Consider the following 18,629-nt stretch of genomic DNA (forward strand, 5'->3'; position numbering starts at 1 on the left):
CACCGGCTTTCTATGTTATTATGATTTAGCTTGTAGCGGACTTTGCTTTCCAACTAAGTTATCGCGTTTCTACAATACGTTTTCAGCAGTTTATGAAAACGCCATAGCAGTCTACAACGCAGTTTTGTAACAGCTTAATTATCGCAAAACGTGCACGTTGTAAAAGCGGATGTTTGCGTTTTGTGCATGAGATGAAAAATGTTGGTCCAAGCAGTTTTGGATTCAGTAACAAAAATCTCGTTAGCAATTTTAAAGGCTTTATATATAAGTTTACGAGTCCGCCAAGGTTCTATTTAACTGATGGAAAGGCAATTTGGATGTTTTTGTGGATTTTTATTAGCTGGTAGTCTTAATATTTATTTTTAGCCTACACCTATAATGGGAAAAAGCGCACTGGCCGAACTGGGTAAGTTTTTGTTATTTCAGGCGAGGATTACATTTTTACTACCAAACGGCTAAAACAGTTTTACCACGTGGTTAGCCTATGGCACTCGGTGAAAAACTTTTCTCATAAACTTGCTTTTTTACACGATCGCGCTAAATTAAGAAATTACCAGCAGTCAGTTTCTTGTAAGTGCTTAATTCTTGAGTAGCGCTTTCACTTTGACACGAAATAGTTCAAAGAATTTAGTTTCCAGGGTATAATTTCGGGCTTCGATTCCTGACACAAGTGCCTCGCGGGTTCTTGTACAAGTTCAGTGACGTTTCCCGGAAAGTAAGAGACGCCTGAATTAAGCCTTGGGGCTGAATATAAAATTGTAGGATGACATCGTGGTATCAATTTCCACTATAAGTTAATGTAGAGTCGTAAGGAAAGGTAGTGAACTTTTTCTACACTAACTTCAGGTTCAAAACCGAAGGCGATCGCAGTGTTTCATGAACAAACTTCCAGCTTTTATATATGATCGATAACGTTGCAAGGGGAGGTTAAACTATTGGCTGAGTTCCGATTTTTAGTCTTACAGTGGTAAACTTTGGCAGTCCTCAGTTCAGCAGTTCCTTTTTTTACTTCTGCGGAAATGCAGCTGTGTCTTATATCTCTTACTTACAATTTTGAACGCAAATAAAGCGGATAGACGGACGTTAGACGGTCAAATCACGTATTTGTTTGTTTGCACCAGTTTGCAACTTTTAAAGATTAAATGAAAAATCTTAAGCTCACGTTTTATTCGTGGCTTATTTTAAAGCTAAGGATTTCACAAATGCATTTTTCGGGGTTCAAAGCAAAATTATAAGTCGGGTTCAGATATAAGTGAAAACTTTTTTAATTGACATTTCTGCGCATTCTGTCACATTTGTGTGTATTTTCACTTCCGGCAAATGTTATGTTGTGGACCAAATAGTGGCTGTATTAAATTTTGTCCGGGTTTTGGGCTAAGTGGAATTCCATGCTCGTATTGTTCGGCCATCACATGACAGACAAGCGTTCGTATTCTTTACATCCCACCTTATCACTGGAAAACAGTTCACATCGCGCGAACCTTGTTTTATCGCTGCTCGTGTGAGGCGGATACATTTTTGTGACGTCATAGACAGCGGCGCGCGTCTTGGCAAGAAGATACGCGACAAGGAAAGAATTTTAATTGTGCGGTTTAGACCAGGTTTATTGATGCAAGTTCAAGTTCAATGAGTTGGAATCCGTGACCTTTAAATCGGTTTGCAGTGTGCTAAACGTTTTTGAAAAACTTCTGTGAACTGAGAAGAATGCCGTCCTGTTAAAATTTAGGGAATGAAACCGATTTAAATTAATCTTCAAATAAATGCGTTTAAAAAAAATCAAGAGCATTTTAAGATATTAATTAGTATTTCTATCTAGGTATTTTTACACACATAAAAGCATCGGGCCAATAAATAAAAGTATAAGCTGCAGACAGTGCACACTGTTTCTCATCAGTGCAGCTGGTGACAAGACACAGGCCGTATTAGCTATTGTTGCCATCTAACTACAGCACTACATTTGTTGGGAGTAATAGGCTGAAAAGTGTTTTCACAAATTTTGAGCATTTTTACTTCATGTGGTGCAGTGAAATTATGCTCAAAGTCTTGCACTAAAACGTTAACTTTAAAGCTGATGCAAAATAATGCCTTTGAAACCTTAATACGCATTTATCTTAACTTGTATTAGGCTTAACTGAAAGGAAGTGAAAGAGTTTGCCCCGAGGGGTTCCGCTTTAAACCCAAAGTTCCCCTGGGTATAGAAAGGTAATCCATATAGTAACGTGGATTAAAGCAGCTGACACGCCACGTATAACGCCGACCTCGTGTTTTAAAGGGCATCTCAAGGTTATTGAATATCTATGCAAACTAAGTTAGCATAGATCGTCTGCCTGATGCTATGTGTTGGTGGGCGATGTGAAGATCATCGTTATGAAACCTTCTTTTACAACTGGTTAAATATTGATAGCCTCTGTTCCTAAAACTCAAGCAAAAAATAAATAATAACTAAGCCGATCGAAACTTAAAAAGTGCAATTTTCGTGCACGTTTTATCGGAATAATTACTAAAACTTGAAACAGTTTGAAAGTGTAATAAATCACCAGGAAAGAATAAGAATGAAATTTCAGGAACGAATCATGTAACAATGGTTTAATGGCATGTGCAATTGCAGTTGCAATGTACATTAATCATAAATGTCTTGAATTTCGACTGCAAAGGTCAAAAGGAAAATTGCACTTTGACGAGTTTTGCATTCACGCATGATTCGTGACGAAACAATCAATTTGTGATGTGGTCTGCACCGGAACTGACGTAACTGATGTGAAAAGTTTCCGGTGGTTTCATATTATTTGGGGAAGAGGTTGATTGTTTCGCCATACAGTTATGTTGTTTAGTTGCTATGATGTAAACAGTGGTGGGATTCAAATGTTTTGTCAGCCGGTTCTAATTACATTTTAGAGTTCAGCAAAAGAATAAAAGCTTTTTCTGACAATTAAAAAATTAAAACTGTTTTCGTATACATTTGTAGTCTAATGTGTTTTGAAACAAATTGTGGATAAATTTAGCCTGTTGTGTCGATGAGGCCTGTTTTGATGGCGGTAACACATCGGAACAACAACAACTGTCTTCCTGTATTTCTGCCCATAATTATGTTTTGTCGGTTTCAGCAGCATTAGCTTGTAGTGAAATTTGTTATTGTAGGTAAAATTATCTGGTCGCTAATATTACATTCACTTGTTAAATGCTGTTCAGAACACAGTAGAAAACCTAATTAATTGCTGCAAATAGTCTTTGTGCAATTTCATTAATTTGTTTTCATAAAATATAGTGAGATATTAACGTGACAAACTAAACGGAAATGAATAACTATTGAAGAATGATTAATTGAAAAAAAAGCATAGATAGAAACCTGACTGTGTAAAATGGTTGCAGTTTACTAATTAGAAGCAAAAGAGTAAACTGATGGAATTATAACAAAGAAACTAAAAGAGCACATAGATGAAAAAGAGAAAGAAAGATAGAGAATAGTGAGAGAGGAAAAGGGAAACATGGGGTCAAACCAAGGGGTTGAAAATGATATTGCAGAGTAATTGAATCAAATCATGGCTTGGATGAAAGACTTTGATCGACTGAGGGTTGCTTAATGCTTATGGCTCGGTTTCAGCTGTTCTGCCTTCCGTCGTCAGATAGAAACGGATTAGAGCATGAGCCAGTTATAATTGATAGCACCCCGGCGGACCACATGTAAAAACGTGCAGCATTGCAACGTGTCGAAGAAACGTGCATAAGATGCGCAATATGTAAAGTGAGGTTTAGTCGATGGCAGAATGCATAGAACAGTTGCAGATCACGGTAGTTTTGTTACTTAGTTTCAAGTTAAAATTTGTTTTCTTGGTTCATTTCGCTTTTCATTGTTTGACTCTCAATAAGCGATGATTAAGAATAAACGAAAATAGTGTAGTTCTTAACTGAACATTGCGTCAATTTTTTTTGGATTTTGCGTTTGGAGTTTAATATGGGTCATTTTTGAATTTTTTGGTGGTTTTGTTATTTAGTTTCAAGTTTATGAATCTTATTTGCTAATTTTTTACGCTATCTCTGTTTGACTCTTAATTAATGGTAACAAAGTTACAGAAACGTGGTTGTGTTTCGTTTTATCGAATTGACTTGTGTGGTTCTACTTTAAACATTGCGTTAGTATTTTAAACGTAATTTTTGAATTTATGTTTAAGTCCAAATTGAGCGAGAAAGTTCTCTTTACTGATTCAACCAATTTGGCAGGGACATTCAGGGAAGTAACAAGTCAAAACGCATTTTGTGCGGCAGAATTGAAAATTAAGACGCAAATGTGGCAGAGATAAATATCAGGTCCTTTTCTCGATGTTTGTGAAAAAATGTTAAACCCGATTTGTCTTAGCTTTCCGTATTGCTTTTAATTTTGGTTTGAATTCGGCTTCGCAGGGTATTTCCAATTACAAAACGAATTTAGGCACAATTACATTAAGGTTTACCTTAAAACGCCGCAATGGCACTGACCACACTTACGGTAAAGCTGTTGCAACCGTACGAACAATATTTGTCGTGTAGCAAATGACTGAAGCTTCCCCCTCAATCATATCAACACCCGAATATGAACGGGAACTCCGATCTCTAACAATCGTTATTTAAATACGCCTCCTGTCTCTTCATTGTCACCTGGTGACGCTGTTTAAAGGAAGCGCATTTTCCCTTAAACCCTGCGAATACGATTTTTATGTGTGCATCTTAAATATTTGTAAGTGCAGCTAAGTTAAAGGGTTTATGTTATTTTCATTAGGCGAATCAATGGTGCCGGATTTTTGACTAGCCTATTAAGTTTACAACTATAAGTTTACGAACTTAGTTAAAACTTTGGGGTCGGTCGTATACAAAACCATGATGAATGGTTTTTCAGTATTTGTTTAAAACACAAGTTAAGTTTTTTTGCTTATAAAACAAATTAAACGACATACGGAATCTGTTTGTTTTCTTCGAAAGCACTGTGTTTTGCACATCTTTGTACAAAAAGAATAATTTATTCGATTTATGTATTCACAGGTTAAGATAAAATTATTTTCACTTTGGTTGGTTGTATTGAAACGTTGCGAAAATGTCGAAAGAAGCTTTGGAAAACTTTCCTGATCTTTCGAAGCATCACAGCTTCATGAAACAACACATGACCAAGGAGATATATGCCGCCTACTATGGCCAGGTGAGCAAGAATTGAAATAGTGTTGTAAAGTTTATATTCTACCAACGAATACTAGCTAAGAGAATGAAATCTTATGCTCTTATTATTAAAATGCATTTTTTACACTTACAAACACTTTGGTTGTGAGTATTAGTGGTCCCCACACCCACAGTAAAGTCGTGCTTCGGTATAAATTCGTTACCACGTGCCCTTGTTGTATCGCAATATGGCAGAGTGTAAAGTCAGGATCAAATTAAACCCGTTTTATTAAAACTGAAGCCCGAACATCAACCAAAAAGTCTGACTCGACGTACAACTGCATGACTTACGACTTTGGATCTGATAGAATTTCTCATTTAGTAAAGCTTGTCAATCTGTTCTGCTACATCTGTCATTATATTTTAGAAAACCAACAACGGTGTAACATTGGATCATTGCATTCAAACTGGAATTGACGACCCTACTTTGGATGTTGGAATGGTCGCAGGCGACGCTGAGAGCTATACCAAGTTCAAGGACGTGTTTTTCCCAGGTTGGTGAAGTACGAAGGATGTAGGTTCGAATCCCATCTACGGTAACAAGTATTTGCTGACAGGTTTTATGAAGACATGGTGCTATTTGTCGGCAATAGGTGCTTTCCTTTTTAGAAAAGTCTGCTTTCAAGTAAAGCCAAAGACAGCGACGATTCAGGGTCATTAAATTCCTGACTGCAGGAAATTTCAGAGTGAAAAACAAAAAAATACAGCACCTGGTTTAATGTGTTTTACTCTGAAATTTTCTGTCGACAATTTTGTTGCACATCGAAAAATGTTTGTTAACAAAATCAGGTCAACTTAAAGAGGCGTATAAAAATATATTGGAAAAAAAATCGGTTGTCTGTTATCGTTTTCTGGAAAGCTAACAACGATACAACGTTAACCTTATCATGTCAACCTTATTTAGAGTATACCTAATTGTATTTGCATGCCAGAAGAGCTCCATAAGGTTGATATTATGGCTGGCAGCAATAGCTCATATAAACAGTAAAATGTATTAATGAATATGAAACCAAGTTTCTAGCAAACAAAATAAATCGATATAAAATGTATTATGTAATTTTTAAATTTAAATTTGCCGCCCAAAACTTTTTTTCAACCGGCCACGTGTGTTTCAGTGGTGAAGAGTTATCACAACGGCTACGATCCATCCAAGGATACACATCCTCTTCCCGACGTCCTGGATCCGGATGCGATCCCGGACACTCCTCTGGATGACAAGTACATCATCTCATCCCGGATGAGGATCGGAAGATCGATCGGAGATTTTGCTTTCGCGCCGAGCTGCACGAGGCGTCAGCGGAGGGAGGTAGAGAGAATAGCAACTGAAGCATTGAAAGGACTCACCGGAGAAATCAAGGGTAAGAATGTGAACAAATAGGGAAAGTTGTCGAGCTAACTGGATTTTTATGTTGCAACTAAAAAATCTTGTCCACCAATCAATGTCACTTTTCTTAATTCTATTTCACCTATTTCAATCTTAGAAAGCCCTTGAACTCAGTGAAAATATTTTTTTGTTGAATTTTAGTTTTGCTTCGAGATAGAAAACAATATAAAATTAAGGAAATTCAAAAACCACCAGCAGGTGGATAAACAATTGGTTTTATTAGGGGGTTGTTGCGAGCAAGAGAGCTTAATGAAAGTTTTTTTTTAGCTTTTTTAAGCGATTTTGTCAAGTTTAACGCTAAAATACAAACGTGACATCAGTTGTTTATCCATTTTTTTTACATGAAACCTGTGTATAGTATATTATAAATCACGAGTCACCAGAGACTCAGTGCGAGAGATGGAGACAACAGTCGCATGTAATAACAGACTGAAAACTTTGATAAGTCTGAAGTCAACTACCATTTTTTACTTAACTTATGTATAGATATCCATATTCCACCTAAGTAATAGGCATCATTAGTATCTTATTCAAATAGAATGCCTATTACTTAGGTGAAATATATGTATCTAAACATAAAAAAACGGTGGACGACTTCAGATTTGTCAAAGTTTACAGTCTGTACATTAAATCTGGGCATGCTTTCCTTCACTTCAGGAGAGTATCATCCGATCTCCGGGATGACACCGGAAGAAGAAGAGAAACTGATCTCGGATCATTATCTCTTCGCAAAACCTGCTTCGGATTTCATGCGTAACGCTGGAATGGGCCGTGATTGGCCAGATTCGCGGGGAATTTATTACAACGAGGGAAAAACGTTCCTGGTTTGGGTGAACGAAGAAGATCACCTTAGGATCGTGTCCATGCAGGTGAGAGGATTGTTGAAACGGGGAAAGTAGAAAGTTGAAGTGGAGTTAACATTATAGCAAGAACAAGTATCAGAAACAAAACAATTACAACGACCAGCTGCAGATGAATTTTTTACGTCTGTTTGGGCCGTTACATTTCCATTTTAAACAATGAACCGTTTAGTGAAACCACAGTTAAAACTCGCCTGATTTATATCTAAAACAAATATACAACTTATTGCTAAATTCTCAGATGATTAGCAAACATTTTCTACTTTACCAATAAAAATTAAAAACCAATAAAAACGTGCAAAGTTTCAGAATCCTAATGTTCCGAAAATTTTCAATTTGCGATAAAAGGCGTTTTGCAGTTAGACCAAATAGCTTTAGTAAATTAAAATGAAACGCAAACCTTCGTCGACCATTTAAGAGTTTATGCCTGCTCCATACTCCCACATAGCGGCATACGCTTTACAAACATTGTCCGCTAACCGGAATCTTGTTTTGCAGAAAGGAGCCGATTTCAAGGCGGTTTTCACCCGGTTCTGTCAAGGAGTCAATCAAATGCGAAAGCAATTGAAGGTAAGTTTAGTTGTTATATTTATATTTGGGGTAATGGTCAAACTGTAATGGTGGACAAACTGGCCTATACACCCGGCGACTTTTCAAGGAAAAAAAAACAAAAAAACTTGGCCGTTTGTTTATTATGGAACAATTTTTTTAGCCCCTAACAGTTTCTGTAGTGCCCCTTTTTATGGTATTTAAACACGCGATTACTTACTTAAGAGTTAATTCCACCTAAACTTTATCCTACCATAAAATAAATCTGCATATATATGTAACACTACCAAGTATATCAATAACACAACATTTACGCCACCCGCAGGCGGCCGGTCACAACTTCCAGTCGTCACCCAGTCTGGGTTATCTCTGTACTTGCCCAACAAATCTCGGAACTTCTCTAAGATGCAGCGTTCACATCAAACTCACCAAACTGTGCGAAGATCCGAGATTCAAGGACATCGTCAAGAAGTTGAGGTGAGGAAATATAAATACCAAAAGTCTCTTAATGAAATACCACAATCTTATAACATGCTTGAGTATGACACAGAGCCGCAAGTAGGGTGCAAATTTAAGCCTAAACAAGTTTAAGCCCGAAACCCACAAGGAAAAATTCTGACACAAATCAGGCCGAGCGTAAATAAAGGCCAGAATCAAGTCCGCTTTACTCAAACTTACTCCCGAACTTGAACCGAACCCAACCTGTCCAGCTCGACAACTGTGGTCTACAAGAATCGACTATTGTCGTTGTGAAAACAAAACACGAAACGAGTTTGTGACACAAAATTCGATCATCAGGTATAAGGCACGTGTCAAAAAGTTTCATATTTCAACCACCAGAGGCAGCAGAGCGTTAGAGCAAAAAAAAATTCGGTGCGATTCGAACTTGCGACAACACAGGTTGGGTGGCGAGCCCGCCAAAATAGGAATAACATACACAGTTAACTGTTGTGTTCTGCACTTATAGCTTATGATTGTTGGTCGCTGCAATAGTAAACTGAACTTAGTATCAAGTTTATAGAGCTCTTTTGGCAAATGTATTTTTATTCCGACGTTTCGACGTCCTATACAGGTCGTTTTCATCAGCGTAAATAACACTGAATGTGAGCAGTGCAATTGCCAGAAGAGATCTATAAATTTGATAGTATACTGTGCTTATTATGGTATATATTATAAAATCACGAGTCACCAGAGACTCAGTACTCAGTGTGATAACAAATTGAACATCATGGATGTGTTTCAGACTTGACAAGCGTGGAACAGGAGGAGAGTACCGCGCTTCTGCCGGTCCGGATATATTCGATCTCTCGAATTTAGACCGACTCGGCAAAACGGAAAGCGAGTTGGTTCAGTTGGTATACAATGCTGTGAAGTTGCTGATTGAGATGGAGAAGCGGCTTGAAGCTGGGAAATCCATTGATGATTTGGTGCCTAAGTAATTTGTAATTTGCATCGTGTCTCACATTTACTCAGAAAAATAGGTCGCCTTAAATCCTAGTTAATTTGAACAAGAATATTCACAAATTGTATTTTTTACCATTTTTTGTGGCTAAACGGGTTCCCAACCACAAGCAACGTTTAGCCAACCACGACATGTTTCTAAAATCATTCAAAACTTCATCTGCCATTTTAGGAGTCATTGTTTTTAACGAAGCAAGATTTTGCATGAGTTCCGTATTAAAGTTCCACAAAAACCGGTGGCCTTTTTAGTTTTTAAGTTTATTAAAGTCTGAAATGCAGTTTTACAAAGAATTAAATGCGATAAAGTTTTACAAAGAATTAAATGCATGTAAAAAGTATTAGAAAATTTTTGCACATTTGTATTTACTAATCAATTTGTTATTTGTTATTAAAGATTTAAACATTTTCTAGAGTGAAATATATATTACTAACCATTTATTGAGTTGCACGTTATTTTCACGATGTTTTTTGCACGAAAATTGTTCTTTATTGAACTAACTAACATTTGTAAACTGTTTTAATATAAGTTTTATGAAATCAGTTTAAATATTCATCTTAAATTAATCATTAGACAAAGCATCTTTCCACTCAGTGTTGTAATCGGAAAATCACATCATTATTTTCACCACGGTTCGTTCCACTTGAATTCTTACGATTTTTATGTAGTTACGATAGACGTTGTCACTTCTATTTACAAATGGTCGCCAATAAAGCTACGAAATACGAGTGTTTGAGGGGAAAACCATCAAACGGAGAAATAATCATGAGGGAGCAAAAAGACCCTTATGTGGTGCTTGGAAAACCTTTCCCAAAAGTGCTGGTTCGAAACTTTCTGACTTCATTCCAGTGGTTTTAACGTGTGGGTGATTTTATCTTCAAAGGGGCGATTAACATTTTTTAGGGGGGGGGTAGTCAATCTATTTATTTTAGTCTCGTAACGTCATTAGTCTGGGACGTCGTGGTAATTATGATTTTTTGAAAGAGAAATATTCCGGGAAAAATGTTTGAAAATTTGGAAGAGAAAAATTCAGGGATTGTTTTCGAAAAATTCATCTCGTTGTTCGCAGGGATAGCGACAAAGAAAATGAGACCACTGCTTTGTGGAAAAAAGTTCATAATCTCGCATAAGTATGAAAACTACATAATCAAAGTATAATCGACAATTAGTTTTAGAGCAACAATATAATATTCAAGCAGTAATACGTATTTTAAATCAAACTTTACTATTTATGGTTTTATTAAAGCTATACAGACAGTGCACACTGTTTCAACCTTTAAGTGCAGCTGGTGACAAGAGATAATCCGTATTGACTGTAGCCAGCGTTTTGTTGGGGATAACAGATTTTATTGTTTTTATTGATTAATATTTTATTCTGTTCTTTCCAAGTCATCTAAAACCGTAACGTTTTTTGTCCAACGTGCACCTGTGTTTAACTTCGGGTCATGAAGCATATACGCCTACCTGAATGACTTCCAAGTAACTCTTTCAACATAGGAGATGAGGTCAGTGCTCGTGTGTTGAAATCACCGAATTTATTGGACTTTGAACATTGAATCTCACTGGAGCGTGTGGACTTTGAATCTCACTGGAGCGTGGAAAACGTGGGCGGGTGATGGCAAACTGAGAGTGCGCTGTGTTTTCTAAAATCTAACTAAACTTCTTCGGATAAACGGACCAGAAACGTATTTTTAACCAAATACGTAACTCCAGAGAGCTTTCACTTTAAACTTTTATCATTTTTTATTATCATTTAATTCAACAACCACTGTTAAAGTTATAAGCAGGACCGAGTCCAATTTTTTTTAAATAAAACCCAAAACGAGCACGAAAGATAAGTTTAACAGGTGAAATTACAATAGAATTGAGGCCCGAGTCAAGCCGTTTCGTTTAACTTAAAAAGCTCCCACCAGCGATTAATTTCCGGCTTTGTTACACTAGCTGACGCTACAGCCCTTAACCGTACCGCACCTGAAGAAACTGTACAGAGGCGAACCAGAGTACAAATTACAGAATAGTTTGCAATAACTACCACGTTTTTGGAACCACTAAACCTTGGTGATCTTAACCGCAGTCCAACGATTCAGCTGAATTTTCTGTTTACATAATTTGTAGATGTCGAAACGCTATAGAATTTCTGCGCAACATACGGACGTCGGACTTTGGACTTTGTAATAAGGGCCAATTCTCACAAATTTATTAGCAATGGCTTTGTGTTAATTTATGGAAAGCGATTAAACATGTTTGAGCATGTATGGACCGGAATTATATGTCAATATGTTGATTAACACAACATTGCGAAAACCTGCTTTAAAACAAACTATGACTTGTGTTAAATTATGGAAAGCAATTAATGTTGTTTGATCCGTGGAAAGATCGTCACCATACATCAAATATGCGGATGAAAAGGAGTTTGCGAAATCGCGAAGTTGCAAATGTATAACCAGGCATATTCTTGTGCTGGGGATTCCTATGCCTCATGTGTGTGACATGAGTTTTGTTTCATTTAACATGAAATACTTTGCGCACATATTTTTCACATGTATCTTTTGCGCATTTGCCACCAAGTGCGAGTTTAATACTAAAAGCTTTTTACAGTTCATTCTGGATAACTTTAGATAAAAATTTCACAAACTAGTTGAACAACGACATTGGTTTTGTAAATTATGGAAATAAAGGCAACAGAGAGATTACAAAATCAGCAACTATATTTGAATAGGTTTCGACATTCGCAAATCCCCACCTACCATACACTCACTTTCCCGTAATTAACGTTCGCAGAAACTAGATATCGCGCGGTAGTTCATGAAAATACAAGATTGCGCAATAGATGACGATGGCGAAAGAATAGATTTCGTCATTGAGCCGCTACAAAGGGGGGAGTGAAAACCCCGGGTAGTTTGTATTATGTCGTAACAAAAGTCTTATCGCGATGTTGGAACAACGATATCACTCGATTTTACTTTAAATCTGCAGTTGATGTTGTCATAACAATTTCACTTTCAGACATTTGATAAAGTTTTCCATGGGATCGTTTGGGGGCTTCGTTCGTACAATGATTGTGGTGTTTTTGTTACACTTCTTTTGGGCTCGGTATAGACCTGCAGTTGTCAGCAGTTGCACTGTTTATTAAAATGTGAAAGTAGTTTACAAAATCCTACAAGAAAACCACTTTTCTTTTCCTTCTCCTCATTAAAATCAAAGTCCTTGTCAAAGCACCACCACAACTATACGTACGCAACCCTGCTGCCTCAAAAATCGCAACTCATTGCCCTGTACACTGGGGGCGCCATTGAGTATGTGTAACGTAATAACTGTTTAATATTTAAAACATTTCAAGCAGCTTGGTTGAAAACTAATATATTCATAAACATATCTGTCTTGACAAGCTGCACTGGTAATGACAACAGATATTGTTGAAACGTCTGTACTAGGATGTATTCTATGCACACAAGTGCTTTGGTAGTTATGTTTATGATTAAATTACTTTTCAAGTCCGGATTTAGCCTGGTGTTCCTTGGTTGAAAACGATGTAGAGCATTCACCAACAGCCAAGTCTACAACCAAAGTCTCTGCTGCCTTATGTTTTGCTGACCACGTGAAAAGCACGTGCTTTGCAGGCCACGTGTTAAAACGTCCGGATGTGCTTTGAGGTTTGGGTTCGAGATTAAGTTTGGGGTCGAGATCGAGTTTGGGTTCGGGTTTAAGTTCCAACAAACCGACTTGATTAGGTTCCCACTCCACACTCGGCGAGATGTAATTCCATCTTGGGTAATTCAATTTCAAGGCTTAATTCAGGAGTTTGGCTTCAGCGTCACACTCCAAAAAAGTTACGTAATGTCTCGAAGTTACGCAAATGCCTCAATGTTATATTAGTATTGGTCGTACCAGATACAATTATTTAAAGCACAAACGTCAAAAGCTAACTCCATGTTATTTCAATTATTACCATACGACGTATTATTGTAAAAATAACGTAAAACGTAGTTGCTCGTTTAATGTTCTACGATTGTTTAATCAGTTCATATTTCTTGATTGTTGTAGAAATTGATGTTTCATCCCAATTATTTCAGCCCCTGTATTGAGGCTAAACGATATAGCCTAACCTTGACGAATAAAGTAAGCAACACGCCACGCCAGCAAACACCACTAGTTGAATCCCCAGGTTATGTCCGGTTCATCATTTTAACAAACGTGCGAGCACATACCTTTTGTGGAGCGCTAGTATTGGCTTTCGACCGCCGTTAAATTAAATTGGTGGCAAAATTAATATAAATTTAAGTTAAGCTTTACACGGCTGCTGTGAAAACATTGCATTTAAAGTTCGATTACAACATATTAGAATAAAAAAACTTTTATGTTAATCAACAAAGCATGTTTCAATTCAAAATATCAACAAGTAACAAATCTTTTGTCAAAACCCAGCTGGACTAAGGGGGAATGCAATTGTTGAAATGGAGATGGCAGAACTTTTTCGACATGGCAAATCTTTCAGATTTGAAACTTGTTGCCACTGAAATGTTTGAACGGGGAACCTTCTACTGCACACAAAATAGCCTTAAAACTGCCAACTAGTAAATTTGTAAAGTTTTTATTTCAGAGCATGGGGTGAATTGTATTGGTTTTGATGTCATCGGCCTCCTTCATTTGTTTAGCAAGTAACAGCAGTAAGCACTTCAGCAACAAGACTATCAATTTCTACTACCACTGCATGGCAATGAAGTCGGTTTGGAGCTTCACTTACGTGCAAGCTGCTACCAAATCTCCAATTTAAACCCTTACAGTAATTTGGCGCAGACTTTCCGGGATTTTTATTTTCTTTTTTGTCTGGAATTTCTCAAATTACAACCGTTTCCGCACTGGCGCCGACTGGTTGCTTTGTGTGAACAATGTGTGAAAATCTTTGTTCATCACAGTGTTTCACGCTTTCATGCGACGAATCGCCTCATTTACAGTGGTAATTTGGGGTTTAAGCTACTTAAATGAGGCACAATGGACAAAAAATTCGATCAATTAGGTTGTTGGTGCCGTAACAAGAAAAGGTTCCTGTTTTCCAGAGCACTCACAAAGATTTATGATTTAATTAAGGATAAACTTTTGTTTTTCAAGACCAGCCAAACATTTGCCCAACAGTAAATCTCGAGACAAAACTTACTTAAGTAAACTGTGATTAATGTTTGTTGCTGAACATTTGCATTTTTAAGGCTGTTTCACGATAAAATTTCGTTTTAAAACCGATCTGCAATGCAATAAAAGGTTGTTGAACCCCGTGGTAAACCATTTATGGAGAGTTCCATTTCAAAAGGAAATTGCTTCATTTTGCAGATGCAAATATTAAACCAAAGTTGTAAGCCGGGTCGGACTTTTGAAATTTGCAATGGAGTTTTACTAAATTGGGTTTTATTTTTGTTGTAATATCATATTGTTAAACCTTAATTCAAATCTTTTGCACATGTGTTTGTGGTAGTGTTGCTTCTGTACGACCATTAGCTGACAGACTAAGACATGCGATTTTCTCATGTATCTTCACTGCTATCTTACATCTTACTGGCATCTGTGTGAATTTAATATGCAGAAACCAGACGATACGGTATTTCCTGGCGTCTGTTCAGCTGACAAAAAGCAAACCTTAGGTTTTTCCCCTGGGGGCAGATTGTGCAAACTCTTTTTGGAGGGTGGCTTGGCAAACACCGATGTATCGGGGAACGGGACTAACGCAATCAATATCGCTGCAACGATTGACTTTATCGCTGCCAGGAACGAAGGCAATTTACCCTTAGTATACAATGACGATACTGTAACAATGTCAAACTGAAACCTTCTGTAGGTCAATATACATAAATTAGGGTGATAAAGTCCATGTGTCATTCTGGTAACAAGCCAAGTAAAATCCGGTTTCAAAGTTCAAATCAAACGCACTTTTGGACGTAAGTTTGAGTGTAGCCGAGCCGAGCCGAGCCTTAGGCCACGGTGGATGACTACATCAACATCCTGTGTTGGTTGAACAAACGTAGTTGACATTGACTGAGGTGGAAACGGTTTTTGCACCCTACAAAAAGTTTGCCCACTCTAATAAAGAGGATCAAAATTTTCAATGAATCACAAATTCTGTGACCAAATTCACCAACTTTTCATCAACTTTGTAACTCTGTCGGACTTCCAGAATGTCGTCTGGTAATCATACAATCCTGCAAAGATGTGGATTTGAATGTAAAAAGTCCGTAAAGTCATAGTTGTACGCACTTTGATTTTAAATGTTGTTTTTTTCACAAGAAGTTTCATAACTTTTTGAAACGCAGCACACAAGAAAAGCTCGAAAAGCCGCCACACGTCACTAAGACAAAAACATTTGAATTCTGCAGCGAAATTCACATCATGTTATGTGACAGTATCTGATTTCCACCCCAACATGCATTTCTGGCTTTGCCAAATAAAATTTCTCATGAAACCAAACCAAAGGCCTTGCAACCATTATGAACAGGATAACTCTGGTGAAATTACTTTACCAATTACTTCCGATATATATCGTATTCCGTACGCGAAAATCGGGAATGCAATAGCACAAGAAAGCCGTAGTTGCTCGTTTAATACTCTACGATTGTTAATCAGTTCCCATTAAACTGATATTTCTTAATTGTTAATTGTTTTAGAAATTGATGTTTCGCCCCAATATTTTTGCCCCAGTATTGAGGCGAAACGATGTCACCTAACCGTGACGAAAAAGGAAAGCAACGCGCCAGCCGCCAACACCAGGTGAATCTCCAGGTTATGTACTATTAATCGCTCCACCAGCTGTGCAACCAATTTCAAAACCGTTTGTGTCTGCAACGTTAATATTGGTTTTACACAAGACGATACATTTAACATGAAAATAAAATGAATACAAATTTAATATAAGCATTACGCAGCTGCTGTGAAAACATTTCATTCAAAGTTGAATCACAACTTATTGGGAACAAACGCTTTTATTTTCACAAACGCTTCATGTTTTAATCTAAAATATCAACAAGTAACAAATCTTTTGTCAAAACCTAGCTGGACTAAGGGAGAATGCAATTGCTGATATGGAGGGGCAGAACTTTATGAGGGGGGCAGAACTTTTTCAACATGAAATATCTTTCAGAGTTAAAACTATATGCCACTGAAATGTTTCGGCGGGGGAACTTCTACTGCACACAAAATAGGCTTAAAACTGCCAAATGGTAGTTTTGTAAAGTTTTTACTTCAGAACATGGGGTAAATTGCGTTGGTTTTGATTTCATCGGTTTCGTTCATTTGTTTAACAAATAATAGTACTGAGCAGTTCAGCAACAAGATTGTCAATTTCTACTACCGCTGCATGGCAAAGAAGTCGGTTTGAAATTTCGAACGGATCAGAAACGTATTTCAGTCATTACAAAACCCCATGGAGCGCTTAGTTTAAACATCTATCATGTTATATTATCATTTAATTCAACAACCCTCCCATTTTTTTTTCAAATAAGTTTAACAAGTAAAATTATAATAGAATTGAGCGTAAATCAAGCCGTTTCGTTTAACTTAAAAAGCTTCGGCCAGCGATTAATTTTCGATTTGTTACACTAGCTAACGCTATACAGCCCTTAACACGCCTGAAAAAACTTTGCAGAGGCGACCAAAGTGCAAAGTACAAATGCACATGACTATCGCGTTTTTGGAACCACTGACCTTGGGCAATCTTAAACCGCTGAATTAACCACTCAGCTGAAATTACGTATTTAGGTGAGAAGATTTCGAAACGCAATCGACTTACTTCGTAATATATCGGACTTTGGACTTTAGGACTAATTCTCACATTTTATAACGATGACTTTGCGTTGAATTATAGAAAGTGATTGAATATGTCTGATCCGAGTATTGACGGGAAGTAGTTGTCAAATTTTAAGATTAGCGGGACCTTGCGAAATTGCGAAGTTGCATATGTATAACCACATGTAACCAGACACATTCTTGTCCTGGGGTTTCATATATGAAACATTTGTTTGATATGAGTCTTGTTTCGTTTAACATGAATTACTTTGCACACATATTTTTCACATGTACAAGTTTTATTTCATAAGACGTGTTTGTCATCAATTGCGAGTTTAATTTAAAAAAAGCTTTTTCAAATTGATCTTGGATACAGTTAACTTCAGATATAAACTTGACAAACTAGTTGAACAACGACATTGGTTTTGTAAATTATGGAAATAAAGGCAACAGAAAGATTGCAAATCCAGCAACTATATTTGAATGTGTTTCAACATTTTCAAATCCCCACCTACCACTCACTTTCCGGTAATTAACTTCGCAGAAACTCGATAGTTGAGATATTTCAGCATAACGTGGTGGTGTGTGGAAACACAAGATTGCGCAATAGCTTGCGATGGCGAAAGAATAAATTTCGTCACAGAGCCGCTACCGGGGGGAGTAAAAACATCGGGTAGTATTGCGCAAGAGGTTTTATCGCAAAATTTTATCGGGTTTATCGCAAATGTTCAGATAACGATATCACTCAGTCTATCCTTTTAAATGTACAATTGATATTGTAACAACACTTTCACCTTCAGCCCTTTCATATCTTTGATAATTGTATTCTCTAGTTTTCAAGTTTCCAACGATATCTCTTTACAACTATGTTACAATGATTGTAGTGTTTTTGTCGCACGCTCTTCTGGTTTGGTACAGAGCTGAAGTTGTCAAAATCCTTTGAGAAACCACATCAGTTTTATCAATGCATCAACCACAACTAACGCTTGAAGCCTGTCACCAAAAAAAATCAGTACACGTTAACGCTAGCGGCGCCTTCGAGTATGCATTAAGCAATAACAGTTACAATATTTATAGCATTTAAAGCATCTTGGTTGAAAACTACAAAAACAGTCACCACGGCCAAGTCTGCAACCCAAAGTCACTGCTGCCTTACATTTTACTGACCACGTGGAAAGCACGTGCTTTGCAGGCCACGTGTTAAAACGTCCGGGGTCGAGATCGAGTTTGGGTTCGGGTTTAAGTTTCAACAAACCGACTTGATTAGGTTCCACACTCGGCGTGATGTAATTTCATTTTGGGTAATTTAATTTCAAGACTCAATTCAGGAGTTTGGTTTCCACGTCATACGCCAAGAGATTACGTGATGTCTTGCAGTTGTGCAATGTTGTATTGCCGCCAAATCGTACCAGCCACAATTGTTTAA

At 37.2% G+C, this 18,629-nt stretch overlaps 1 protein-coding gene across 1 annotated transcript; it reads left to right on the forward strand.

Annotated features, from left to right (window-relative positions):
- Positions 1 to 5,018: 5,018 nt before the first annotated feature.
- Positions 5,019 to 9,731, forward strand: LOC145233031 (creatine kinase M-type-like). Its single transcript, XM_080097695.1, has 7 exons — positions 5,019 to 5,167; positions 5,552 to 5,678; positions 6,300 to 6,542; positions 7,226 to 7,437; positions 7,927 to 7,998; positions 8,303 to 8,454; positions 9,221 to 9,731. The coding sequence occupies exons 1-7, from the start codon at positions 5,066 to 5,068 to the stop codon at positions 9,414 to 9,416; spliced, it is 1,104 nt and encodes a 367-aa protein (XP_079953821.1). The 5' UTR covers positions 5,019 to 5,065; the 3' UTR covers positions 9,417 to 9,731.
- The last annotated feature ends 8,898 nt before the right edge of the window (positions 9,732 to 18,629 follow it).

This window comes from Phallusia mammillata, chromosome 6, assembly GCF_965637545.1.
Source record: "Phallusia mammillata chromosome 6, kaPhaMamm4.hap1.1, whole genome shotgun sequence".
Taxonomy (NCBI): Eukaryota; Metazoa; Chordata; class Ascidiacea; order Phlebobranchia; family Ascidiidae; genus Phallusia; species Phallusia mammillata.